Below are 27,911 nucleotides of genomic sequence, written 5' to 3' on the forward strand. Positions count from 1 at the left end.
TTGTGTCAACTGGTGCGTGTTTATGTCCATCCTGTGGGGGAGCGCACAGGTCAGTCTGGCCATTAACACCTAGTGGGTGGGGTTCTCCTGGACAGACGCTTCTTTCCAAGGCAAGGAAAATGAATCACATGACAGTGCTCTCCTCAGGCTCCACTCTCCCACTGGGAGGAAAGAACTCCATTGTGGGGGTGGCCTTGGAATGCGTGTGTCCAGTGGTGCATGATCCTGTTGCCAAAGGATCTTCAGAAAGGAATCCTAACTTCCCAGTCCCTCAGCCCCAAAGCCAAAGCGTCTCAAACTTTTGGAAAATCTCTACACGCTGATTGCAGGAGGAGCTGTGTGTCAGGTGAGCGATACGGTCTGGCCCGGGACCACTCCCAGACATAGGCTGGGCCCCAGCTATTTTACAAATCTCATTGCAAATGGAGAAAGAGGGACACCACTTGCTAACTTCCATATAACACCCATTCTCCCACTGGGTCCTTATTTCATCTTTAAAAAAAAACAAAAAACAAAAGTAAAAACAGAACAAAATACACTCTGTACAAAGACCTCTGGATGCAAGTGCTGCCCCCTTCTTGGGATGCACATGTCTCAGTCCTAGTGGAGTGTCCTGGTCCCAGGATATTCCCTTGGGGCTTCTTTCCTTCTGGGCTGAGCTTCCCTCAGGCCTCAGAACCAAGAGTCAGAACCAAGAGAGCCAGGCCAGGTAAGGAGCCATGGCCATGATACCCAGTGGACCCTAGAGTCTGTCAGGCCAAGGTCTGTAATCCATTGTGGTTGTCCAGTGCTGTCTTCCAGCCAGGCAGGGCCCTCTTAACCACTCAGGATTCAAACAGCAAGGAAGGTTCTGTAGGACAGGTTCCTGGCATAGCTGTCTGCTGTGGATGTAATGTGGTCAGAGGACCCTCTCCCTGCTCTGTGGCGGTGGAGACCACAAGTCAGGCCTTGCTCACCCTGAAGGCACAGGACATCTATCTGCACACGTGATCTCATACTGGTACATCCAGGCCTAGGTACTCAGGGTTCTCTGCAGTGGGGGTCCCCTCAAAGGTACTTGGTGGAGGCCCCTGCTCCGAGGAGTTCTGGTCCCAGTAATAGAGGTTGTCAAAGGCTGGGCTGAAGGCAGGAGAAGGGTGGGGCTGAGAGGCAGTCCCTTCTCTGGGTGCTAAGTATTCAGGGTTCTCCACAGCACCCCCAAAGGCAAAAACATCTTTGACAACTCCATTCTTCCCAGGAGAGAGAGTCTTGGGTCTTTCTAGAGCAGCACCAGCAGGGCGGGCGGGAGGCAGAGGACCCTCTGGGGTCAAGGGAGGCTGAGGCCGAACCTCTGGCTGGTTCACATACTCTGAGGAGAGAAGAGAAGTTGTTAGGGAAAGGGTCCAAGATATGCCTGCCCCGCCCTTGCCCCTTAGTGGGTGTGGCCTGAGGATTCTCAACTCCCCTCTCCTCCCAATCTCTCAGGCCTGGGTTCCATACCAGGTTGGGGGCTGCAGGCCAGGGGAGCAACATAGCCATCAGTCTCAGGGGGCAGAGGTAGTGTGGGATCCTCGCTGTACCGCTGTAGAGGGCTGAGGTCATGTGGAGAGAGGTTCTGCAGCCCTTTGGTTACCCCCACTGCCAGGTCACCATCAAACACTTCGGAGCCAGCCCCTTCCGAGGGAGCCAGTGGAGATCTGGGGGGCTCGTCTTCCGAGGGCTCCAGGCCCAGTGTCAGCTCACCACCTCCACTCTGGGGTAAGAGAGGGTCATGATGAGAGCTAGCCAAAGGTCTGGGAGGGGACAACAGGGCCCCAGGAGAGAAACACAGGTCACAGTGAGTGGGAGCGGTGATTGAGAGAATGGGGTCCCAAGGGTTGGAAAGCAGCCATGGTAATGGAATCTTCAGGAAAGGTGAAGGTAGGGGAGCTCAAAGGGCAGGACCGCCCCTATTCCGAGATGGGCACTGACCCTGGTTGAGGAGCTGCGGTGTCTGCGGTGGGCTGTGCTCCCTGTGCCTGGGGCAGGGTCTGGGGAAAAGAATCCCTGCTGGGGTACCAGATACTCTTCAGCATCTACCAGATCACCCATGTCATCATCCTCCAACAGTGAACGGTAGAAGGTACTGTCCATGGGGCTGGATGGGCCCAAGTCTTCATTCTAGGAAGGAAGGAGACACAAGGTGACAGCCCTCCCAGCCTGGTGTTTAGTTCCCTGGAAGGGTTCACCAAGCTTAGGCTAGAGGTGGGGGCTAACTCTGCCGGAGGGAGGATGCTGTCAAAGCAGGAATGGTGTGTGAAGGCCTAGTACCTGGATGACCACAAATCGCTGAGGGTCCCTCGCCATACGGGAGAATTCTGATACCAACTCCCGGAATCTTGGGCGACATTCAGAGTCAATCATCCAACCTAGGGCAGGAGAAAGTTGAGTATTCTTGTCCCAGGGCCAGTCTGAGGACCAGCCTGGCCTAGACAACACAGGCTAAGCTGAAAGTCCTCACATGGCGGAGCACAACTGGACTCTGGGGTCTTGAGGCAGAACCCTGGAGCATTTCTAGGGTCCCCCTTTTAAAGTGGCATCTCTCCTCTCAACAGCTGTCCTCTTACAGGTCTTCCACTGTGAATAGGTAAAGACCTCGGAGGCTCCTTTAAGGACACAAGCCCATTGGCATCCCAGTCTTTTATCCCCCAGCTTGTAAGTGCTCACACACAGGCGCTTCAGCCCCACCACGCACATTTGACCATAATCATGTAGACATCGATGGTGCAGATTGGAGGCTGAGGTAGGCGTTCTCCCTTCTCCAGCAAATCAGGGATCTCCCGGGCTGGGATCCCATCGTAAGGTTTGGCTCCAAAAGTCATCAGCTCCCATACAGTCACACCTAGAACAGACAGGCATCAGGGGTAGGGGAACAGAGGAAGTCTGGGTGTGCAAAGGGAGGGGCTGTGCCAAGAGGTAAGGTCTACCCAGTCTCCTCACTCCCCAGGTGGCCACAAGACCACACAAGATAGACAGAAACAACCTTCCTCCTCTTCCCTCCATCCCCACACTCATTCTTCTGCCTGTATCCCACCCCGCCTTGGCTACTCATCCAGCCCTCCACCGCCTCCACACACCGTAGCTCCACACATCACTCTGATGGGTGAACCGACGTCTAAGAATAGATTCCAATGCCATCCACTTGATGGGCACCTGGGAATGCAGAGCAAGAAGTCCTGACTGGGTATGGTGGGGAAGTGACCCTTCTCCAAGTTCCCCCAAAGGCCAGATACCAGTCCAGCCCACCCCACCTCTCCCTCCTCCAACCTTGCCCCCATCTGCATGGTATTCTGTCTCATCAATGTCCAGCAGCCGTGCCAGCCCGAAGTCTGTGATCTTGACGTGGTTGGGACTCTTGACTAACACGTTCCGGGCAGCTAGGTCCCTGTGTACAAGCCGCACATCCTCCAAGTAGCTCATCCCCTGGACAGAGGGTACCAGTGTGGAACAGGAGTCTAAATCTCACTTTAGGGACACTCCTACCTCATCCCAGCCCCAAATGAAGGCAGAGATTTGCACCCAAAGGATCTACAGAGCCAGCAACCCCCAAAGCACATACCTTGGCAATCTGAACACACCAGTTGAGCAGGTCCTGGGAGCCCAGGCGACCTCGGTGTTCTCGGACATGATCCAGAAGGCAGCCATAGGGCATAAGTTGTGTCACCAGCTGCACTGTGGATGTCAGGCAGATGCCCAGGAGGCGGGACACATATGGAGAACCCACACCAGCCATCACATACGCTTCCTGCGGACAAGGGAACAGGGATTCAGGAAACCACCTACTTCCACCCTCTCCCCGAGACCCTCACCCATCCCTTCCCAGCTACAACCAGGACCTCCGGACTAGGAAGATTAAGAGTCAAGGTTTAGGGGTGTCCATCTCAAACCCCAGTGAAGAAAAAGCAGCCCAGATCTGCTCCTCGCATTCCCAAGGGAGACGGTAAAGGGGGGCTCCTCACATTCCCAAGAGAGAAGGTAAAGAGGAGGTTCCTCATAATCCCAAGGGAAAGCATGAAAGGGGGCTCCTCACAATCCCAAAGGAGAGGGTTTGGGGGGGTCCTCACATTCCCAAGGGGGAGGGGCTTACATCCAGGATTTCTTTGTTAGCTTTAGGAGATGTGTTTTCCCTCAACACTTTGATGGCCACAGGGATTTTCACGTTCTCCCCATCTGGGATCCAGATGCCCTGAGCAAACAGAAAAGGACTTGGATCAAGCCTGTGCTCCAGATCTAGTTGGTCCCTAGCAAGCCACTGAGGAGTAGCCTTCCCCAGCCTCCAGCTTGGCCCACTCGTCTCTTGACCATGCCCCTCCCCTAGATCCACCCATGCCAGAACCTGGTCCCTCCTGACCTTGTAGACAGTGCCGAAAGCTCCTGATCCAAGCACCTTCACCTTCCTTAGCTCCGTCTCCTTTAGGATCCGCATCTGAGCCTGGTTGGGCATGGCTCCACTGGGCGTCAGCGGCTCCACTAGCTGGACCGAGAGGGTGGTGGGGTGAGTGCTGAGCAAGCTGCAAATCCAGGGGGCACGAGAGGGCCCTCGCCACGCCTCACCTCAGTTTCCTGCAGCAGCCTGCGCATTGTATACTTCCGGATCTTCTGTCGCCTTCGTTTGATTAGTATTCCAATGACCACAACTATGATCAGGAACAACAGGACGCCCACCACAGTTGCAATGATGAATGTCACCGGGCTGGAAACAAAGCCAGAATCAGAGATTGGGGACTAGTCTGAGGAGGAAGCTTGAAGAGACCCCATGAAGGGACAGGAATGTTCCTTGGCTCAAAAACTTCACAGGAGAAAAATCCACCAAAGACCTTGTTAATCTGCACTGTGCAGATTAACCCAGGGGGTTCTGCCACACATGAAATGAGGTCCAGTAATATGTACCCCCAAGACTCTCAGGTACTAGCAAAGCATTCTTCAAGGAGCCATGGTTTCTGTGCCTTGCAGCTCTTGCCCCCAAGTTCCCAGGATCCTTATTTCTCCATGATGTAGTCAGCTATAATTCAACTCCTCTTGGGTCACACACAGGGTCCCTGTTATTCATCAGACCATTATTTGTTGGCATACTTAGTTTTGAGGCTACCTCACAATAAAGCCCAGGCTGGCCTTGTACTCAAAATCCACGTGCCTCAGTCTCCTAAGTGCTGAGATCACAGGTGTCTGCCACCATGTCCAGGCAGAACACATTCTTCTCATCCTTGCTCACTTAAGCCCCATCTGGCCCTGCACGAGGCCTGTTGTTATAGCCAGCATCTAATGCCTGCCTCACAGGCAAACAGCAGCTCTTTAGAGTATACCCTAGACTGCTTTTCTCTTTTCTAAAGCTCTCCTCTGGCAAACCAGAGTCCTGTGGCCCCAGGGGTCAAGAATCCTCCCCTGCCCTCCAGATCTGGACCTCATGGCTTCAGTTTATATATACCTCTTCTGCACTGGTGTGGCTCACAACACACAGCAGAGAGCTCTTAGGCACCCTAGATTTTCCTGACTCTCCACCCAAGTGCAAAGAAAGCACAACCCCCCATCCTGGGCGCTTCTAGCTGCCCAGCTGGAATACTCTGAGGCTCTGCATGCTGCTACTGCACTCTGCAGTTCTAGGAGCTTGAACCTGGCCTGCGTCCCTAGGGAACTACATTTCCCAACATCCCTTATCCCACAGCATTCTGAACAGATCTGAATCCACTTGTTGAAGCAAAAATCAATAGAGAAAGAATGGGCTAAGGAGAGAGGCAATGTGCAGCACTCTGGGTAATCTCTCTCTTCATTACTGACCACCGAGGCCAATGAAGGAGTCGGGGGGGGGGGGTACAGGGGTACCTCTGGGGCTCAGGCCCACCTGGCTCTCTGCTCTGCTGGGCAGCCTCGCTCATCCAGGTCCACACAGCTGCAGAAGAGAGAATGCCATCATCAAACCTGGGAACAGCCTCCAGGGATAGGTGTGGTAGGATTATTCCCATGTGACAAGCAGAAACTGGGCTCCAGGTCACCAATTTGCTCTGTACCAGTCCACAAGAAGATTCCCTCTTCAGGCTGGGAACCCACCTCCCCTGCATTCCTGTAACTTCTTGTGCTGGGCAGGAAGCAGGGCACTATTACAGCGGGAAGGTCAGCTATTCCCTCCATGAAAGAGGCCTAGGGTATATGGTACATGTGAGAAGAGTTTGACAAGACCTATTAAACACGCAGGGGCTGGGCCATAGCTTAGTGGGAAAGGGTGTACAAGATCCTGGCATCTATCTCCACCAACCAAGCAATAAAATATCAACAGTTCTGCATCAACAGTTGGTACTACCATGCCAACACCAGGTCACAAGAAGGCATGCACACAGATGCCCCTTTGTGCGTGAAGCTGAACAGCAATGAACTGTTAAAAAAAAAAAAAAAATCAGGCCTTACTAGAAGAGGAGGTGCCTAGTCTTACTGCAACTTGATATGCCATGCCTGGTCAATATCCATGGGAAGCCTGCCCTTTTCTGAGGGGAAATAGGAGAAGAATGGATTGGGGGTTGGGGAGACTGGGAGGAAAGGAGGGAGGGAGGGAAAACTGTGGTCAAGATAAAATAAATAAATAGGCAAGCAAGAGCAATATCCGTCAAACAGGGCCAGTACCGAGTGACATGCTATGAAGAGAGACGTTTACCAGGGGTACATGGAGGTGCAGGCGGGTGTAGGGAAGGATGCAGAAAGGGAAGAGTTGTGTTGTATTAGGAAATGAGGTCCCAGCGCTCAGAGGCAGAGGCAGGCAGATCTCTGAATTCAAGGCCAGCCTGTTCTATAAAGCTAGTTCCAGGACAGCCAGGGCACAAAGAGAAACCCTATCTGGAATGAAGAGGAGAGGGGGAGAGGGAGGGAGAGGAAGAGAGGGGAGGACTGGAGAGATGGCTAGGAACTGAGAGCACTGGCTGCTCTTCCAGAGGACCTAGGTTTGATAAGCCAGCACCCATATATCGGTTCACACCCCTCTGTAACTTCAGGTCCAAGGGATCCGACTGCCTCTTCTGGCCTACACAAGGCACAGACAGATCTCCACGCAGGCACAACAGTCTGCACTGACGATTTCTATGTCAGCTTGACATCAGCTGTTACCATTTGGGAAAAGGGAACCTCAACTGGGAAAATGTTTGCACCATTCGGGCCTGTGAGCAAACCATGGTGCATTTCTTGATTGATGAATGCTATGGGAAGGCACAGGTCCTGGTGGGCACCCGAGCTGGTGATCCAATGCACTACTGTAAGAAGGTAGGCTGAGCAAGCCATGCCATGCAAGCCAGGAAACAGAGTTCCTCTGCGTCCCCTGCGTCAACTCCTGCCTCCAGATTTCTATCTTGAGTTCCTGCCCCAACTTCCCTGGATCAGACTGTGATGTGGAGGTATAAGTTAAATAAACTTGGGCTGGAGAGATGGCTCAGTGGTTAAGAGCACTGACTGCTCTTCCAGAGGTCCTCAGTTCAATTCCCAGCAACCACATGGTGGCTCACAACCATCTGTAATGGGATCTGATGTCCTCTTCTGGTGTTTCTGAAGAGAGCAATGGTGTACTCATATACATAAAATAAATAAATCATTATATCATTAAAAAAAGTTAAATAAACTCTTTCCCCACCAAGTTACTGTTGACTGTGGTGTTTATCATAGCAATAGAAACTCCATAAACATACACATACATACACACACACTCCTAAAAGCAAGAAGCAGTCACGTTGGTAGTTGGCAAGATGGTTCAGCAGGTAAGGGTACTTGCCACCAAACCTGACAACTGCCTGACAACTACATTCAATTCCTTGAACCCATATGGTGGAAGGGAACAGCTGGCTCCTTCAGATTGTTCTCTGACCTCCACACATATATGTACACAAACTCTAGCACTAGGGGGCTGGGGAAACAGTTCAAAGTATTCACAGTAGAACTGCCAGCAGTATTATTTTATATCTTATGTATTTTTAATGCACTATTGTACAAATTTGTTCTAGTTACACTGATTTATTTGCATGTGTGTGTGCACTCTTGGAAGGCACGCATGTGCCATGACACCCGTGGAGGTCAGAGGACAACCTCTGGGAGTTAGTTCTCTTCTTCCACCATGTGGGTCCTGGAGACTTAACTGAAATCACTAGGCTTTTGAATAAGTGCCTCTACTCACTGAGCCGTCTTGCCAGCCCCTAATGTGTTATTTTTAACTTTATTTACATGTATGTGTCTAAGTGTGTGTGTGTGTGTGTGTGTGTGTGTGTGTGTGTACAGAGAAAAGACATAAGATCTCCTGAAGTTAGTTAACAGGCAATCACAAGTCTCCTGAAGTGTGTGTTAGGAACCAAGTTCCAGCCCTCTGAAACAGCAGCAAGTGCTCTTGACCACCTCTCCAGACCCTAATGTGTTATTTTTTTGTAATTAGAAGAGAGATATAAAAATCACATTTCAATGTAAGTGAAAGTAGACCTATGCCCTTTTCATGATTAGAGCTCTAAAGGGGCTCCCATCATGAAGACTCTCCTTTCTACAGAAAAGACTCCACTCCCTCCACTCACGAGTGGGTGCAGTTGATGGGGCACGGCTGGCATATGCCCTCCTCATCCGGGTACTTCCAGATGGGCATGTAGGAGAGGTCTGGTTTCACACCACTGGGGCAGCGAGCCACACAGAAGGATGAGTCCTTGTAGTGGGCACAGGCTGCGCACTGATCAGCCTCCTGGATAGAGAGGAAGGGTTTGTGAGGATGTAGGGATGCCATCCCTATAGCAGGAGGATCGGGCCTGTGTCCCCAAATCAGACACACTGCCTCCCTGTTCCTGGAGTAAACATCCCTGCTCTTTACAAGGAAGTGGAGGCACCCAGAGAGGGACGTGCGTTCCCTAAGGTGTGACAATTGACAGCCATTATGTACAAAGGTTTTAGTCCATGCTTGGGCACTGTGCCAGATCCTATTTAATTCTGTTCTCACCACACCCCAACCAGTGAGGGACTATTGCAACATTCACCTTAGAGAACTGAAAACTGAGGCTGGAAACAGGGCCTGCATTTGGTCCTTAGTGTTAGCCACAGCCAAGGACACAGGCCTCCTTGGAACCTTGCCCCAGCCTGAAAGGACTCCAGTGTCAATAGCAAGAAGGGGTAGCCCAGAGTCAGCACAATGTGAGCAGTCCCCAGTCTCCGATCCAGCCTCCCTGACCTTCCCTGCTCCTGCTTTCCAGGCCTGAGTGGAAGCCTTCTCTGGGAATATTACCTGCTGGTTCCTCACCTGGCCCCATCCCCCAGCCGTGAGCCTACTAGCACCTCACCGATCCAAAGCAGGTCTCTGAGTTGTTTTGAGGCTGACACTCCGGGTGGCATGGCAGACAGTGCTTGTCACTCACATACTCCCTGGGGTGCCTGTGAGAGAGGTGGGTATAGTAAGGGGCTAGGGTGGAGCCGGAGGCCCCAAGTACCCCTCCAGCCACCCACTCCTCTGCAATTCATACCCCTTCCATACTCGGCACTCCTCCACACACTCCTGGCCCCGGAGGAACTGACTGCAGTTGACACACTGGGTGGGCCCTGGCCCCCAGCAATGCCCATGGGCACACAGTGAGTTACAGACCAAGTCCTCGAGACCTGCAGTGAGGAGAAAAGCAGCAGACAGACAGAAGTGTTTGGAGAGACTCAGGTCTAAGGAAGAAGGCTATGAGCATGACTCTGGGCTGAAGGGTTAGGGATCGGTCAGGACAAGTAGGTTCAAGAAACAGGGAAGGGATGGATGCCTGGCAGCATGCAAGGACACAGTTGGAAGCCATGCTCAAGGCTAAGCCATCCATAGGCAAGTGAAGAACAGGCCTCTAGCCAGGCATGATGGCTCACGCCTTTAATCCCAGCACTTGGGAGGTAGAGGCAGGGGGACCTCTGTGAGTTCGAGGCCAGCCTGGTCTACATAGTGAGTTCCAGGACAGCCAGGGCTACATAGTGAGATCCTGTCTCCAAACAACCACAACAACAACAGGGCATGAGGGCATGAGGCTTGCACAGGCTGCAGGAGGCTGTGGCCGGAGGCTGCTGAGACTCCTCTATACTGACCCTCAGTGCTGGGCTTTCTGTCTTACCACATTCCTCTTCCGGCCGGTTCCCACTGTGGAGCAGGGCCTGGTGCGGGTTCCTGAAGAGCTGGTCCCAAGGTACAGTGTGCACAAAGCAGAGGCGGGCGTTGTGGTGAATGAGAGCCAGTCCACTGCCCAGCTCCCGCAGTGAGCGCAGCCCCAACCAGTGGATGTGCAAACCTTGTAGTGTCAATGAGTAGGCTCCACTGTGGAAATGGGGTTTCCAGTCACGAGAAGGCACCACTCTAGGCCCATTTTCTGGCCACCAAGGGACCACATGGGTATGTAGCCAGGCCTCCTAGGCTCTCTCCCTCCCACACTTACTCATGGAGAATCCGTCCCCGGATGACCCGAAGGTTCTGGAAGACACTGAGATCATGGAGGCTCTTTGGCCATGCTGAAATGTATAGGTAACCTGCAGGCAGAGGAGGGGGCTGGGTATGTAGAAAGGTCCGGAACTCCTAGCTCCCGTGGAGAAGGACAGACAGACAGCCCACCTGTGATCTCCTCCAGGGTTTCAAACACTTGGAGTTGCTCAGGCTTCAGCGGGGCAAGGCCAGAGGAGGGGTTCCTAGAGGGATCAGGAGGAGTTGGTGGGGCAGGAGCCCCAGAAGGTCTTGGCAAACAACTCCCCCCTCCCCCACAGATGCCTTCACTTAAAGCCTGTCAAAGTTGGCTCTTCCCATCCCGAGACTCAAAGCCTAGGGTCAAAGTCTGGCAGAGCAGTATTTGTGTCCTTTGGTCTAGAAGTCTTATTTGCGGTCTGTGCTGCACAGACACTGGCTTCAGTTGTCAGAGGCGTAAATAAGCTGAACTGTTTGTAGGAAAGACATCAGAAAATGACCCAGTATCCATCAGTGATACATAAAACCCTGATCGCTGCAGATTCTAAAATACAAACACAGGGGGCGCTGGGCATCTGTTCTAAGCATTAACTTTAACTTTCTAAATATTAACTTTATGTCAGACTTTATAACCACCTTGAGCATAGAGCCGTGATGGTCCTCAGTTTACACACGAGGCACAAAAGGAGAGGAGAAGGCAAGGAGGCTAAGCAGTAGGCCTCTGCCAAACAAGCATGAGGACCTGAGTTCAATACCCAGAAAGGAACCACATAAAAAAGCTGGGCATAGGACTGTCATCACAGCACCTATAGAAGCAAGCAGATCTCTGAGTTGGAGGCCAGCCTGGTCTACAGAGTGAGTTCTGGGACAGCCAGGGCTACACAGAGAAACCCTGTCAGAAGGAAGAGGAAGAAGAGGAGGAAGAAGAGGAGGAAGAAGAGGAGGAGAAGGAAGAGGAAGAAGAAGGGAGGAGAAAGGGGGAGGAAGAAGAAGAGGAGGAAGAGGAGAAAGCAGGAGCAGCATGTGTGATACTGAGCTTGTAAACATCCCAGCACTGGAGAGGTAAAGACAAAACAATCCCTGGGGTGCCCTGGTCCTCACTGTACCCTGTTTTAGTGAGCTCCAGCCAAGAGGGACCCTATTTTGAAAAACAAGGTGGATGGCTCCTGAGGAGTTACACCTGAAACTGTCCTTTGAACACAGACATATGCACAGACAGACAGAGAGAATAACAGTCAGATAGACAGACAGAGACACACAGACACACAGATACAGAAAGAGAGAATAGCCGTCAGACAGACAGACACAAATACAGAAAGAGAGAGAGAATAACAGTCACAGAGACAGAGACTGTTGGGAGCCGACTTTAAGCAGAAAGCGGCTATCAACTTTGCAGCCATCTCGAGCCATATACCCTGATAGAGACTTGTTTTTCAACAGCCTACAACAGCTGAGCACACTCTGACAACCATCTTGTTTATCCCACATCGCTTGTTTTGCTGTTTAGTGACCCCAGCTGCATGGTGCACATGGTGTAATGTCTTCACCTGTGTTCTCCTGCTTGTGCTTATAAATACCCAGGATTTCCTTGTAATAGTGTCAATAGGAGGTGTGAATATTGTCTATGGGAGACAGTAAGCGAGACTTGACTACAGACCCTCTGGTTTGTCTCTATTCTTCGAGTCTCTTCCCCTTCTTCCCCCCCCCCCCCACTCTCTCTCTTGCTAGACCCTGACTCTTGGACCTGAGCAGCAGAGCAGTCCGGGACATTCTGATCCCCAAAGTGGGGCCGAGTGGTCCTCAACAAGAGACAGAGACAGACAGACTGACTGAGGTAGGTTTCAAACCCAAGTCTGGGTTCTGTTGCCTGTCTTTGCTGCCTCCCGTTCTGCAGCTATTGTAAGAATTAGCCAGCTTGAGGTCTGAAGAGATGGCTCACAAATAAAAGCATTGGCATCTCTTCCACAGGACCCAGATTCAATTCCCAGCATCCACATGGCAGCTCACAACTATCTGTAACTCCAGTCCCAGGGCTTCTGACACCTTCACACAGACATACATATAGGTAAAACACCAATGAACATAATTTAAAAAAAAAAAAAAAAAAAAAAAAAAAAAAAGAGGCACCAACAAAAACTGTCATGAGCAGTTCTCCAAAGCAAGGGGTGCATGGCAGTTTCCATGAACTACCTCCTCTGGTCAAAGCTGCCACTCTGTGTCCACCAATATACAGAAGGCCTGGTGGAAGACACACAACTTTAACAGTGTCCCCCTCCAGATGGTTTGATCACCACATTATATCCCTGCCTATGGATTCAATGACATTTATACAAGGAACCTCCGACTCCATGTTTCTGGCTCCCTCTGGTCTCCCACCTGCCTCCTGTGGATTCTTGCCTCAGACTCTGGGTCCTCCCTGACACCACCTCAGGCCACGCTGAACCCTTACCCATCAAAGCTCTCTGGCAAAAATGCCAGGCTCCCAAAGATCTTCTTGCAGCCAGCAAACTCCTGGATGTTGTCACTGGTGATGGCCCTTGTCCCTCGAAGGTGCTCCATGCCCAGGCCGTAGCACACTGAAGGAAAGGGCGGGGAAAGGGGCCACCTCAGCACCACATGGCACACCAGAGACCTGTCTGCTGTCCCCTCGTGAAGTGACAAGCCTCTTCCCTACGCTGACAAGCTGACAAGAGAAACTCAGGAGACTGATTTGGAGCGGGGCAGGGTAGGCAACGACAACGACAGCAGGAGGAGTCTAAGCACGAGTTGGGTGGACCAGGCTGGGATGGCGGTTGGAGCCATATCTGGTCTTGGAGTGGGGTGGGTACCTCGAGCACACGGCTTGCTGCATTTCTCACACCGCTGGGTTCCGTCCTCAGCTGTGACTTCCTGGTTATTTGGGGGACAGACCAGAGTGCAGGATCCCACTTCCGTAGAGAGGTAGTTGTCTGTACAGATTTGGGAATACACATCCATGTGCCCAGCCAACCACGATCAAGACGACGATGCCTCTGCCTCGTTCTAAGACCACAACCCACCCACCAATCCTGGAAGGCCCTTTCTGCGCATCTGAACTCAGGACAGTCATTTGCCCCGACTACACTCCTATGTGGACAACACTGCTATTTGCATTTTGCAAAAAGGGAAATCAGGGCACAGAGTTATACAAATCACCCCCATCGTTGTGCTACTAAGTAACAGAACTGGATTTTTTTTAAAGGAGTCCTCACTATGCAGCTGAGGATGACTTTGGACCCCTAAGCCCCCACCTCTACTTTCCAAGTGTCAGGGTGGCAGGTTTGTGCCACCCAGGAACCAGAACTTGAACCAAACAATCTGCACCCCCCACACACACTTTGTGCTCTCACCCTGACCAAAGAGAAGCATAGCCAGACCCTAAAGGCCCCATTCCACTTCTCATAAGAGGAAGGAAAACAGGGTTCCCAGGTTCAAGTCCAGTCCCTAAGTGTCCACAGTGCTTAGGGTTACTGCCACACGAAGCCCTACTCTACACAGACGGAGGAACAAGACACATTTAAAAGAGTGTTTAGTACAGACTAGACATTGCTCTCAAAGATTCACAAATATTAACTCATTCAGATGTTACACAATTATTAGGATGGGACAAACAGTGCCCCTTCACTTCTACAGGTGAAGAAACTGAGGCCCAGCAAGAGGAAAGTGGAAAGACTACTCAACAGTGTGGGACACGTTTCAAATCCAGCACTCCAGCTCCCAAGTCTCTAAAACAGAATGAGGCAAAAACCTCGGAGTGGTGGCATGCACCTGTAATCTCAGCCCTGGGCAGGGGCAAGGCAGGAGGATCGGAAGTTCAGTGTCATTCTTGGCTCTGTGGTAAGTTCAAGGCAAGCCAGGCTAAGCTACATGAGACCCTGACTGTAAAAGGGGACTGGGGGAGATGGGTGAGGTGGAGCACTTGGGAGGCAGAGACAGGAGGTTCTCTGTAAATTTGAGACTAGCCTGCTATACACAGCAAGTTCTAGGACAGCCAGGACTACACAGACCCAGCCTAAAACAAAACAAGAAATTGGCAAGAGCTAGAGAGATGGCTCTTGCAGAGGACCCAGGTTCAGTTCTCAGCCCCCACCTGGGGGGCTGACAGCCACCCTTAACTCCAGTTCCAAGGGATCTGATCCCCTCTCTTTTAACCACACGGTGCACAGACATGCACCCACGCAAAACAGGCACGCACATAAAATAAAAATAAAATAAAATTAAAAAAAGTAAGGTGCTGGCTTCGGCAGCACACACACTAAAATGGAGTGATGCTGAGAAGATTAGCACGGCCCCTGAGCAGGGACAGTGTGCAAACTCGTGAAGCATTCCGTATTTAAAGAGAGAAAAGGAAAAGAATAAGTCACCCAGACTTGAGAATCATGTGTGCCTCTAAGGGGCACACAATACTGGCGACATGCTCCCTTTTATGCCAGCCACCTTCCCCCGACCCAGGCATCCCCAGTACTCACAGGGGCAGGTGGTCACACAGCTGGCACCAAAGGTGTAGCGACCCTCAGGGTTGGGCATGGACTCGAAGGTATCAGTGTTGTAGGTGACCAGGGCCGGGCAGTGCAGCTCACAGATACCGCTATGATTGAAGTGGAGGCAGGCCTGGCAGAGACAGGCCGCTGGTGGTCACTGTGATGTTTCCACCTGTGCGCCAATGGCATCAGGGCAGTGCCAGGAAAGATGCCCACCCCTTGCATCCTGGAGGACTGGCCCAGGGGGCACAGGAGCGAGAGGCACATACCAGGCAGTCAGAATGCTTGGGGCCCGTGCAGCCTGCAGCACACTGTTCATGGCAGCAGTCAGTGGGCAACCGGCCCTTGCACCGGGCACAGCCACTGGTACAGATGGTGCCAGTCACTGTTGGTGAAAGGACAGAATGAGGGCTGGGTAGAGCCTGGGCACCAGACCCTCAGCACCACCGCCTTCTGGGAGACATCTCCCAAGTAAGTCAGTCACTCTGCTACTCCCAGCCAGCCTCCCGCCCCCTAGACACAGGGGTTCCCTCCTCCGACTCACAGATCTGACAGTCTTCAGGGCTCTCACCCCAACAATGATTATCTTTGCAGGCTGGGGCACAAGGTGGACCTGTGGACAGAGGCAAAGGGAGACAGACAGTAAGGAAGGGAGACAGGGAAAGGGGGTGGAAGCAGTGAGGGAGGGAAGCCCAGAGGAGAAAGGCAGCAAAGGAGGGAAGCAGGGAGAGAAGGGGAGCGCTGAGAGGGAAGCAGGGAAAAGCGAATGGTGGCGGAGGAACAGGCAGAGCCAAGCGCAGATGCACAGGAAGGGGGGACCCAAAAAGGAAAGAGGCCTCAGGAGGTGGAGGTCCTGCCTACAGGCAGGGAGGCGACCCTGTGGCCTGAGCAAGAACAGAAATGGGGGGGGGGAGTGGCTGGGTCAGGTGGGCTATCCCATAGACATGGCTTACAGGCCCGGGAACGGCTGGTGTCCACATCAACAGGAACCAGCTGGTTATTCTTGCGGAAGACGTCCTTCCACAAAACCATGTCCTGGTAGCAGAGCTGAGGGTTCCCACGGATCAAAACTCCTCCCTTCAGGATCTCTGTGGAAAAGACAAATAGTCAACCCCCTCCTGACTGCCCTCGGGGGGCGCCTGCCTTCCCTGCAAGAGCCAGCCACACATGGGATTAAGTGGGGACTAGGAAAGGGGCCACAGAGGGGAATGTTCATGTGACTGGGAGCTCACATGTGACAGGGACTCACCCTGTGCTCACTGTGGGGGGTAAACAGAGGTTCTGAGGCAGGGGTATAGCTCAGTGGCAGAGCAAACAGCCATCCTGCCCCAGATCCTAGGATCAATCCCCAGCACAAGAACAACAAAAAATGTCCCTGAATTCTGAAATCCCACTCCACCACAGACTGGCTGTGTGACCCACAGACTGGCTGTGTGACCCACAGACTGCTGTGTGACCCACAGACTGCTGTGTGACCCACAGACGACTGGCTGTGTGACCCACAGATGACTGGCTGTGTGACCCACAGACGACTGGCTGTGTGACCCACGGACTGCTGTGTGACCCACACACTGGCTGTGTGACCCACAGACTGGCTGTGTGACCCACAGACGGCTGTGTGACCCACAGACTGGCTGTGTGACCCACAGACTGGCTGTGTGACCTTGGACAAGTCATTGCTCCTCTGTGTGCTTTGGACTTCTCCCCTGTGGAGTGAGGCTAACACTGAATGAAGAAGGCTAGTGGTGACCTGCCTGGCATTCCAGCACTAGGGAGCTGAGGCAGGAGAATTGCTCTGGGATCAAGGTCAGCCTGGGCTAGGTAGTGAGAGCATGTCTCCAAATCACAAAACCAGAAAACCAAAATAAACATAACAAAAACAAAACAAAACACTTGAAGGCTTAGTAGCAGGATTTCCACGTCTGTAGCTTGTGGGATCCAGCATGCAAAGCACCAGGAATCCTAATTGGGACACCGTCATCTCGGCACTATCACATACAATTCCACAGGCTGTTCACTCTGACATGGCCAAGATGGAGTGAAAAAAACAGCCTGATCTCTAATAGTGAAATCGTGAACTTGATGCAAGCTGCATCTTCTTGAAGAGGAGGGAGGGGATCAAACCTAGGGCCATGCACACGCTAACCAAGCACTCTGACACTCAGCCACTGTGCAACCTTCTTTTTCTAATCTTCACAGGGGTGAAGAGGGGAAGGCTCAGCCTGCCTGCATGGAGCCTGAGGAGGCTCAGCCTGCCTGCATGGAGCCTGAGGGAACCATTACTTGTAATCCTCACAGAGCCCCTCCACAGCCAGAATGACTTAGTCAGCAACCAAGAACCAGGAAACGCTCGCAATGGCAGCTAAAGCACCTGTGAGACTTCGAAGCTGCAGCTCCCGCAGCCCTTCTGGGGTTCTGCCTGGGGCAGCAGTAGTGATGTTGTCCAAAGGATCTGGGTTGTCTAGCACAGCCAAGGCATACTTGTCCTTAAAGAGCTGGGTCCCTCTCACGATGCGCAACCTCTGCAGTGGAACGTGCTTCACTCGGTTGTGAGCGATGAGCATGTATCCCTGAACTTCCTGGATGTCCTGGCGGGAAGGGCAGGGGATGGATGGTGAGGCGCCCTGGGCTTGAGAAGCACCTGCACCCGGTAAAGCCTAAGGGTAATCCAGGGTTGGGGCTCTGTCCTGCAAGGCCCCACTGACCACTGAGCAGCCCTGAGCCCTAGGCTATTCCTCACTGGCCTCATCAGATTCTCGTCAGTTTGATCAGGACTGATAAGCCAGTGTCCCACCTCTCTGCACATCTCAGTATCATCTTTGAAAAGGAGGGCCTGTACAAGATGGCGTCTGTGATTTAACAGACCCATGTCTGTTCCTTGAGGCTTTACTCCAGGGCCTGTGACTACAACCCAGCAGGCCAGACTCCTTTCTCTCCTACGTATAACCTCCCTCATAAAGATCCTCTAGCATTCTTCACAATGGTGGGCCAGGATGTCTGCTAGTCCAATATACAGAGAAATTGAGGCCTGAAGTTAAGGGTCTAGACCACATCTGCAGGGCTGGGCCTGGAACTTACAGCCCTAAAGGAATAGTGTTGGGGACACCTGGACCACGGCCAGTCACTGCAGAGGGAGTAGCTTTTAAGTAGCTACCAGAAAGTCACTCCTGATTGAGGAACCACAAGAGAGAGAATACAGAGAAGGGGTTCTCCTTTCCTCACACATCTCGACTCGGGAGGCTCGGCAGGGCCCGGTCTCACCTGCAGGAATGAGAGGCTGGCATTGGCAGGCAGGTAGGTAAGCTCCAAGTTGCCCTGCACCACCTGACAGCCCTGGTAGAGGTGGCGGAGCATGTCCAAGTGGGTCTCAGGACTGGCAGGAGCTCGCAGCTTCATGTCTGTGCCGGTACACACTGAGGGAAGGGAGGGAGGATGTGGGTCAGGACACTGGCCGTGACCCTCTCCAATCTGGTCACCTCCTCCACACTCTCTCCCTGGAGTCATGTCACCTCAGACAGGGAGAAAGCATGGATGGCTGACAGCCTTTCCTCCCACACCCCTGCATCCACAGGGCCTGAAGCAGAATGCTCTTCTGTTTGGGAAAGAGTCGGCAAACTGGAGAGAAAGCCCCTGTAGCAGGGCCACCTTGGGCAGCCAGAGGGGCCCTAATGTGTCAGCCCTTTGGGGCTTACCACCCATACTGGGTTTCAGCAGGCAAAGAAAGCCTCCCTTTGTCCCAGAACTGAGGGTGAAAAATCCCCGAAGAGAGGCGATGATGAATCAGACCCCTCTGGATACCCCCATGTGTCTCCCACGCACACAAACTCAGGGTATTCTCCTGCCAGTGCAACACATCCACATGTCAACTTCCGTGATCAGGACAGCTGCCCCCACAGTGTTACCCAAAACATGGCAAACAGGATTGGCTGGAGTCATTGCTGGGACATGGGGGCAGCCAGAGGTCTGGTCATCATTGTAGAGCACCTTGAAGAGCATCCACATGAAGAAGAAAAGCCTAGGACACCAGCTAGGGGACCTGGCTACAGATCCTGACCAGGGCGAGACTCCCCACACGTTCTTGCACTCACCCTCCTCCTGGGGCAAGACTCCAGAAGCAGCTGGCAGAAGGTCTGCCACGAAACTCCTGCCACGAGGGCACACTACTGTGTACCTGTCCAGTGCCAACTATCAGTCAAAGGGGTCCCCCAAGATGCACTGCTGTTCCTAGCCAGTCTGACCCTCAGGCTGGTGTGCCATTCCTCCCATTAAGTCCTCAAATAGGAGAAGCTGCCCCTCAGCTAGAGGGCTCCAGGTAGCAGCTGGCACCAAGCCTGCCAGCAGGGGAGAGATTAAAGTGTCCAGTTGAACTTGTTTTTCTGCCCGGGTGAGAAGATGAATCACCTTGTGTGTCTTGCCTGGGAGGTTGGAGGGGGGGCGGGGGCTGGGGGGGGCAGGCGGAGGTTGTCTTCATATACACAGGCTCACAGGTGCCTGAGCTGCTGAGAGAGACTCCCTATTGGTTACCGCTTGGCCTTCCAGTGACTGGGTGCAGATTCAAGAGACGGTACAGTGATCAGTTTTGGAATCGGACTTCAGTGGGAGTCCTGCTGTCCTGGCTAAAGTCAAATCCTAGTCATCTTCTCGCCTCTGGATCTGAGGAGGGCTTGTGTGGCAAAGGCTGCCTTCAGTGGCACCAATCGGATGCCTTCTAGTTGACAGTCTCTTCTCACCCCTCCAGGAAGATAGGGGAGGAAGCAAGGAGGGAGGATGGGAAGGGACAGAAATAGAACTCAAAGGCTCATCTCTTGGATGGAGGGGAGACAGCCAGGCCTACCCACCCCATACCGCACCCACTTGCACCCCACCCTCTGTCTTCTTGCTCACCCCCCCGCCCCCCAACACAAGGCTCCCAGGAGAAACGGGAGCTAGGGGTGGCAGGCAAGCCTAAAATAACGCCCTGCTGCCGGGGCCTCCCCCAACATGGAAGCTTCAGCTGCTTAGACGCACAGCTGTCCCCAGGCCCAGATCCCAGGTCCAGCCTCGCTGGGGACAGGGATGGCAGAGCTGGCCTGGAGGCCCACCCTCTGTGGCAGTTTATCCCCTGCGGCCTTCTGCTGCCCCATCTCCAAGGGGAAGGGACACCAACTGTGGCAGCCAAGCAAAGGGAAACAATAGCAAACACCATGGTAACTGAGCAGAGTGCTTACTGTATACTTCAGAGATTGGGCTGAGTGCCTACTGTATACTTCAGAGACTGGGCTGAGTGCCTACTGTATACTTCAGAGACTGGGCTGAGTACCTACTGTATACTTACTTCAGAGACTGGGCTGAGTGCCTACTGTATACTTACTTCAGAGACTGGGCTGAGTGCCTACTGTATACTTCAGAGACTGGGCTGAGTGCCTACTGTATACTTCAGAGACTGGGCTGAGTGCCTACTGTATACTTCAGAGACTGGGCTGAGTGCCTACTGTATACTTCAAAGACTGGGCTGAGTGCCTACTGTATACTTCAGAGACTGGGCTGAGTGCCTACTGTATACTTCAGAGACTGGGCTGAGTGCCTACTGTATACTTACTTCAGAGACTGGGCTGCTGCCTCTATTTTACAAAGAAGGAAACTGATCCTTCCAAGATCATAGCACAGGTACAGCAGTAAACCTCTTGCAGATCGTGCACAAAGCCCCGAGTTCTAATTCCAGCAACACAAACTAGACCAGAACTACAGCATCAGAGTGACAGAGTGGCGATTTGAATCCAGGTTTGCCAAAGATCCCCGATCCTTCCACTAAACCTCACCATAGACACACACACATACACATACATGGACACACCACACATACACGTATATACATGGACACACACATACATATACATGGACATAACACACATAGACTCACACACATACACACATACACATACATGGACACAACACACATACATACACACATATGGACATACCACACACACATATACAACATGGACACCCCCAACACACACACATACATGGACACAACATACATATACACACACATACACATACATGGACACAACACACACATATACATGGACACAACACACACATACACAGATACACACACATTCATGAACACACCACACACACACACATATATACCACACATACATACACATACAGGAACACAACACACATACATACACATACATGGACACACCATACACACATACACACCATAAAACACAACATACATGGACATACTAAACACACACATACACACCACTACACACACACATACATACCATACACACATACACATATATATTTATACATACACACACTTACACGCACATACCAATGACACACACCCCACAAACATAACACAATAATTCTCCAATGAGACCAATAAACACACAGGCTCAGGCAGGGCAGGATGGCTGGGCAGGGCAGGGTGGCTGGGCTAGGCAGAAGGTCAGAAAGAGTGGCAGCCACACCCCACTAGCCAGTTTGTTTATCTGATTTGTGGTTGGTTTGAGTAAGAGTTTTTTTTGTTTTTTTGTTTTTTTTTGGTTTTTCAAGACAGGGTTTTTCTGTGTAGCCCTGGCTGTCCTGGAACTCACTCTGTAGACCAGGCTGGCCTCCAACTCAGAAATCCGGCGTGCGCCACCACTGCCCAGCCTGAGTAAGAGTCTTAAAGTGTTTGTAGACAAGTGGGAAAATTGGTACCCTGAGACCTCCTCCAGGGGAGCTAGAAGCTGCCAGCTGACACACCCCCCACACACACCATGCTGACATACGGCCAAGAAAGCCTTTGGACCCCTTCCAAGTCTCAGACTGCCTCCCACTCCTCACTCTTTACTGTGCTCTTCCCACCAACTCTGACAGTGGCCCCCACAACCATCCTGTCCCAAGAATTTCAGGGTGGGGCAAAAGGCTCTAATTCTACAGGGATGCTCTTTGCCTCCAGGACAGGTGTCCCTTCAGAAACCCTGTTGTCCAACTCTCGGAGACAAAAGCAGTAAGAAGCAGGACCATCACAGTGCAAGGCCACAGCACACAAACACAATGCATGCTGGACAAACATCTCCTGAGGGAGTGAATGAATGAGTGTGAACACCATCTAGTGAAGACCTTCCAAGCTGAAAGGGACAAGTGTCCATTCCTCTGCTCAGAGCTGGCCCCAGTCCTTGGAGTCCCTCCTGCTGAACACTGGTAATCAAAGTTTAGCCCCAGCTTTGAGCTTCTCACGTGGGTTCTTGTGTCCCAACTGGACCTCAGCCCCAGCTGTGTTCTTTCTTGTCTTCACTTCCAGCACTGAGGAGAAAACCCAGGACCTCCTGCATCCTGGGCCCCCAGATGCTATCTTGCTCACAGTGTGAAAGCCAACATTTCCCTTGGTGTTCATAAACCCTGCCAGGAAACTACCTACATCCCCAAATCTCCCCAATCAGGTCAGAGGCCAGAGCTCACTCAAGTGACACCAGGGCTCCCTTGCCACACACACCTGCTCTAGTCTAGAAGCTGGTGTCAGAGCAGAGTCTAATCTCCAGGTCTTTTGTCCAGAACCTTAGTTCAGCTACTCTTGGGCTACAGAGAGGATGCACTCAGACCTCCATGGCAGAGGCTAAACAAGGCTGATCTCTAAGCCCAACAGAGACTGTGACTTAGTTGGCCCCTCAGTGAATATTTACTGACCTCAATTTGGTGGTAAGAACTCTCACTCCCTTGGGAGGCAGAGGCAGGCGGATTTCTGAGTTTGAGGACAGCCTGGTCTACAGAGTGAGTTCCAGGACAGCCAGGACTACACAGAGAAACCCTATCTCTAAAAACAAAAACAAAAACAAAAACAAAAAAGAACTCTCACTCCCCTCAGAGGGCCCTGAGCATTAAAGGAGATGAGGAAGAGAAGCGCTCTGTAAACACAAGGAAGCTTTGTAAACAGACCTGCAGGGCCCAAACATCAGCTTTAAGGCTCACTCCCTAACCACTGCTGAGGACAGAGCCACACACACACACACACACACACACACACACACACACACTAAGGCTCACTCCCTAACCACTGCTGAGGACAGAGACACACACACACACACACACACACACACACACACTAAGGCTCACTCCCTAACCACTGCTGAGGACAGAGCCCACACACACACACACACACACACACACACACACACACACACACACTAAGGCTCACTCCCTAACCACTGCTGAGGACAGAGGCCCACACACACACACACACACACCACACACACACACTAAGGCTCACTCCCTAACCACTGCTGAGGACAGAGGCCCACACACACACACACACACACACACACACACCACACACACACACTAAGGCTCACTCCCTAACCACTGCTGAGGACAGAGGCCACCCCCCCACACACACACACACCACACACCACACACACACACACACACACACATACCACACACCACACACACACACACACACACACACACACACACACACTAAGGCTCACTCCCTAACCACTGCTGAGGACAGAGGCCACACACACACACACACACACACACACACTAAGGCTCACTCCCTAACCACTGCTGAGGACAGAGCACACACACACACACACACACACACATACACACACCACACACACACACACACACACACACGCACACACACACTAAGGCTCACTCCCTAACCACTGCTGAGGACAGAGCCCACACACACACACACACACACACACACACACTAAGGCTCACTCCCTAACCACTGCTGAGGACAGAGGCCACACACACACACACACACACACACACACACACACACACACACATCCTCTGCCTGACTGGTGGCCTAGGAAATCACAGAACTGTCACTCTCCGAGACCACTGAGAGCTCTCCATAGGAGACAGTAAAGGGAGTCTCCTAGATCAGTCCAGGTGTGTGCAAACACACCTTCCAGGGCCCTCCTCTGCCTCCCAGCCCGGGGCCCCATCAATTTCCTGCCCACATCATTCCCTCGAGCCTGTATGTCCTAGGGGTCTCTGCACCTCCCTGCCCTCCACCCCTGGCATTGCTACAAGGGCCCAAGAGAAAGGCTAGCATGTCCTGGATACAAAGGAATGTAACTCTGCCGTCAGGAAGGCATCTCAGGTCCCCATCTCCGGGCACCTTCTCCAGCATGGCATAGGGGCTAGGAAGGCCATTCTGAGTAACAGAGGAAAATTTTTCCTGTGTGTGGAAAAAGCCTGGCTGCCCCAAGGCTTTTCCAGACCATTCCTGTTTGATAACTAAAACTCTGACCACCTCTAAATGCTCCCCTCAGGAGTCTTTTCATTTCTCTGAGGTAGAGTCTTTTTTCATCTGTACACCTGCTTCACAGGACAGTGCAGAGAGGACACAAAGCCATCTATGGAAAAGGATCTGCCGTGGAGGAAACACAGAGAAGTTTTTAAAACAGGAGAGAAGTGTTTAGAGAAGGATCTGGGTAATTACAGGAGGAAAGAGAAAGTCTTTCCATTTGATTGAAATGCAATATATTTTTCTTTTTTTTTTTTTTCTTGTTAGGATTTATTTTATTCGATGTCTGTGAGTATCCTGCCTACCCTTGTGTGTGCACTACACACATGCCTGGTGCCTGTGGAGGTCAGAATTCAAATCTCCTAGAAGTGGATGGATGTGAGCCACCTGGTGAGAGCAGAGACCTGAGACTCAGGTCCTCTGCAAGAGGAATGAATCTATTTAGTCCCCGTATAGCAAAACGTAGGAAGGGCTTGGAGAGAATCATACTAGAATTGAAATAGGAATGAACCCTGCAAAAGTTAAAGTTGCAGACCTGTGTTTATTGTGTTTTATAAAACCTTGAGTACCAAGGAGCCCAGCAACATCTTGACTCTGGGCCTCCCCAGATCGCCTTTCCCCTACCCACCTGCCCAAGACCGTCCTGGGCTAGAACCTGGAGCTAGAGGCAGCTGATGGTGCACTACCTGTTCAACCACTCCTGGCAAGACAAACTTTGCCTTGTCCCTCTGCACCCAGCAGTGCATCTGAAGGGATGAAGGCTCAGCAGTCCTCCACTCCCTGTCTGGAGAGCAGACCCCTCATATTCCAGCTCTACAGCACAGGGCCACTCCTGGCCAACTGCAGACCCCCAACTCTGGTGACGGGCCTACCCTCACTCTTCTCAACGGAAAGTCAGAAGGAAGGCTGGCCTCCTGAGAAACTGAAAGGAGACTTCATCCTCAGCAAGGCAGTGTTTACAACAGATATAGCCCAGTACTTGAGGGAGCTCCTAGAGAGGGCAGAGTTCATCCCGTGTCCCCAAGTCAGCAGAGAGACTGCTGTTTGGCAACAGAAACCCGGACGCACGAACCTACAACCATCATAAACACCTCAGACACACAGGGTATCCCATAGAAAGCACAGCAGTGTACTGACAGGAAAGGGGGGGGGCAGGGAGTTGGGGGGAGCGGCACAGATGGTGATACCCCACCAGCCTCCAGGCTCCCTGGGCTCTGGAGAACATCTATTGCTCTCAGAACCTGTTTTCTGCATCTTCACTACAGCCCACTGATTGAGGAAGCAGTGTCCCCACCATTCCAGGTAGACTCATCTTCATATGAATCATATAGCATGTGGCTGGTCACACTGCCTGGGGTCCACCACTTATTCCCCAGCACAGGTTTTCCCCCTGGGACAATGAGAGAGCTACTAATGTTTCCACTGTGGAGTTGTTCTTAGTACTGAAGAAGGAATGCATGCAAACCACCACCCACGGAGCCTGGCAGAGCTGGCCCACACGGAGTGACTATCAGCTTTTACGCTTATGGTAGAACTGGACATATGGGTCAGTATACACACTGCCGGGTCACCCTCCCAGCCCCCAACACGAAGACAGAGACAAGACACAACCCAGCTCTCTGTCTACCCCTAGCTGACCTTACTTCTTTTCGATGCCCTCCCCCCCCCCCCAATGCCCAGGAACCCTTCCCACTTTACTGTATGGAAGCCGGAAAAACCCAAGACCACCCTTCAAGATCCGAGCTTTCCTAGAATCCCAAAGCACACAGTACTGAAGTTGGCTCTATAGAAGGAAATTTGTTCAAAACAGGGCTATGGGGTAGAAACAAGGCACAGTAGTAGAAAGACCGGGATGGAGGATGGGTGGGGGTGTTTCATCCCCAGCACAGAAAAAGAAGAGAGAGAGAGAGAGAGAGAGAGAGAGAGAGAGAGAGAGAGAGACTGTTCATAACAAATGCCTGCCCCTCCCCCTGCTCCCCAAAATCCCAGACACCATCAAAAGGCAACTCAACTGCAGACCCGCCACTCGGTCCTCCCTGCTCGACAGGACGGGTTACTTTCGCCACCGCCCCCTCCACGGCGACCCCGCTGGAAGCTGGAGTAGCTTACTAAACCCAAAGGGCCGAAGGGGGGTGGGGAGGGGGAGGGGCGGGGCAGAGGGGACCCCGAAGGCATCCTGCCCAGTCCGGTCCGGAGGCGGAGGCTGCCAACTAGAAGAGCTCTGAGAAAGCGTGAGGGGGCTCGGAAGGGGGGAGGCAGGCGCACGCACGCACAGCGCTTCACACACCCTCCGGAGGAAAACTTTCCGACCAGTTTCAGGGAACTTTCCCGAGGAGTTCCCGGAGTCTCCTGGAGCCGGAGAAACTCCGGGGTGGCCAGAAGGGGCCGGTCCGGACCTCCAGTGTGGTCCTCCGAGTGACTGCCCCATCCCCAGCTGCTCAGATCCCCCTCCGGGCCGCGGCGCCGGCTGCCGGAATCGCCCCATCGCCCTGGACCGCCGGGCCGTAGAGCTCTCGGGGCCCCGCGGCTCCGGCCGCCCGTGGGCGCAGCCGCAGCGGCCCGAGCCCTCCCCAAGCCAAGACCCACCTTGGGTACCCGCGGCTCCGGGGGACAGGAGGGCAAGGAGGAACCCCCAACGGCACCAGGCCGCCAGCTCCATGATGATCACTGCGGCTCCGGCCCCATGGCTCAGGCTGGACCAGGCTGCGGGCGCGGGGCGCGGCGAGGGCAGGCACAGGCGCGGCGCCGGAAGGGGCCGCCTGGGAAGGGGCGCTCCTGGGCTCCGGGTCCCCAGCGGCGGGCAATCTCAGCTCCACAACTTCACGCCGCACTTCCTCGAGCAGCCCTCCTCCTCCACCTCCTCCGCCGCCCGTGATTGGGAGCCGCGCGCTCCCGGCTCGCCCCCCCACCCCTCCAACTGCATTCCAGCAAGACTGGGAGTGGCTGCTCCCAGCTTCACTTTCTCCCTCCCGGCGCAGGCCTGGGTGCGTCGCGCCCTGTGCCCCGACGCCTCACTTGCTTGCTTGCTTCCAGTTCTCACCCACTTCGTAAAAGCACAGCATCCCTTTACCCCTCTTTGCAGTCTCGGGTTTTATCTCGAACACTCCTGGGACGTTTGCATCACTCTCTCAACATCAAATAATGGATCTGCCGGTACATCTTCAGGTAAAATCGACAGCCTGGGAAGAGGATGTGTTGTGTCTAACTGGTAACTTCCAGGACGCTCTGGGAAATCAATTCTATCCTTCTGGATATCTGCAGCCTGATCTTAGAGGAACCCACAGAACTGGGAGGAGACAGTCACATTGGGGGGGGATCTCTGTTCATCCTTGGAAGAACAGCTTCTCCTGTTTCTTTTTTAATTTTTTTTCTGTTTTTAAGACTTATTTTTATTTCAAATTATGTGTGTTCATATGTGGTTTGGGGGTGATGATGGTGTCACATAAGTGGAGTTGTCCACAGAGGTCAGAAGAGGAAGTGGGAATCCCCCGAAGCGGGAGTTACAGGGTGCCGCCCACTCTGGTGCTGGAAACCGAACTTGGGACCTCTGCAAGAGCAGCACAGCTCTTAGCTGCTTAGCCATCTCTCCAGCCCCATGCCCACTTCTTTCTGACTTCACGCAGTACTGAGTTTCATTCAGCGTCTCCTCTGCCCCTGTCCTTTTCTCCTGACAGTTTACCCGTGAAGTACCTAGATGCCACTCCTGAACCCTGGTGACAGGTGAGGAACGGAA

At 52.7% G+C, this 27,911-nt stretch overlaps 1 protein-coding gene and 1 non-coding gene across 3 annotated transcripts; one reads left to right on the plus strand and one right to left on the minus strand.

Moving 5' to 3' along the window:
* On the minus strand, positions 1–27,009 carry Erbb2 (erb-b2 receptor tyrosine kinase 2). Of its 2 annotated transcripts, none has more exons than XM_034505709.2 (27): positions 26,765–27,009; positions 18,190–18,341; positions 17,300–17,516; positions 15,882–16,016; positions 15,473–15,541; positions 15,198–15,313; positions 14,917–15,058; positions 13,258–13,377; positions 12,879–13,005; positions 10,583–10,656; positions 10,410–10,500; positions 10,092–10,291; positions 9,477–9,609; positions 9,297–9,387; positions 8,547–8,707; positions 5,858–5,905; positions 4,573–4,711; positions 4,370–4,492; positions 4,106–4,204; positions 3,578–3,763; positions 3,286–3,441; positions 3,096–3,171; positions 2,714–2,860; positions 2,290–2,387; positions 1,951–2,139; positions 1,480–1,732; positions 1–1,348 (listed from the first exon to the last, which is right to left on the minus strand). In XM_034505709.2, the coding sequence occupies exons 1-27, from the start codon at positions 26,835–26,837 to the stop codon at positions 993–995; spliced, it is 3,771 nt and encodes a 1,256-aa protein (XP_034361600.1). In that variant the 5' UTR covers positions 26,838–27,009; the 3' UTR covers positions 1–992. The 2 variants fall into 2 exon arrangements, with proteins under 2 accessions (XP_034361600.1, XP_076791951.1); XM_076935836.1 differs by lacking the exon at positions 26,765–27,009 and adding an exon at positions 19,017–19,036.
* On the plus strand, positions 14,680–14,784 carry LOC117712119 (U6 spliceosomal RNA). Its single transcript, XR_004607195.1, has one exon. It is a non-coding gene; the product is annotated as a U6 spliceosomal RNA (small nuclear RNA).
* Positions 27,010–27,911: the final 902 nt, after the last annotated feature.

This window comes from Arvicanthis niloticus, chromosome 6 (genome assembly GCF_011762505.2).
Source record: "Arvicanthis niloticus isolate mArvNil1 chromosome 6, mArvNil1.pat.X, whole genome shotgun sequence".
Lineage (NCBI taxonomy): Eukaryota > Metazoa > Chordata > Mammalia > Rodentia > Muridae > Arvicanthis > Arvicanthis niloticus.

Excerpts from the sequence above, each read along its gene's own strand:
- Erbb2 (XM_034505709.2), bottom strand. The coding sequence starts at position 26,837 with ATGGAGCTGGCGGCCTGGTGCCGTTGGGGGTTCCTCCTTGCCCTCCTG. Across the intron at positions 10,657-12,878 it reads TTGCCAGAGAGCTTTGATGG|GAACCCCTCCTCTGGCCTTG; the intron begins GTAAGGGTTCAG and ends TGATCCCTCTAG. Across the intron at positions 9,388-9,476 it reads GAGTGCCGAGTATGGAAGGG|GCACCCCAGGGAGTATGTGA; the intron begins GTATGAATTGCA and ends CCTCTCTCACAG.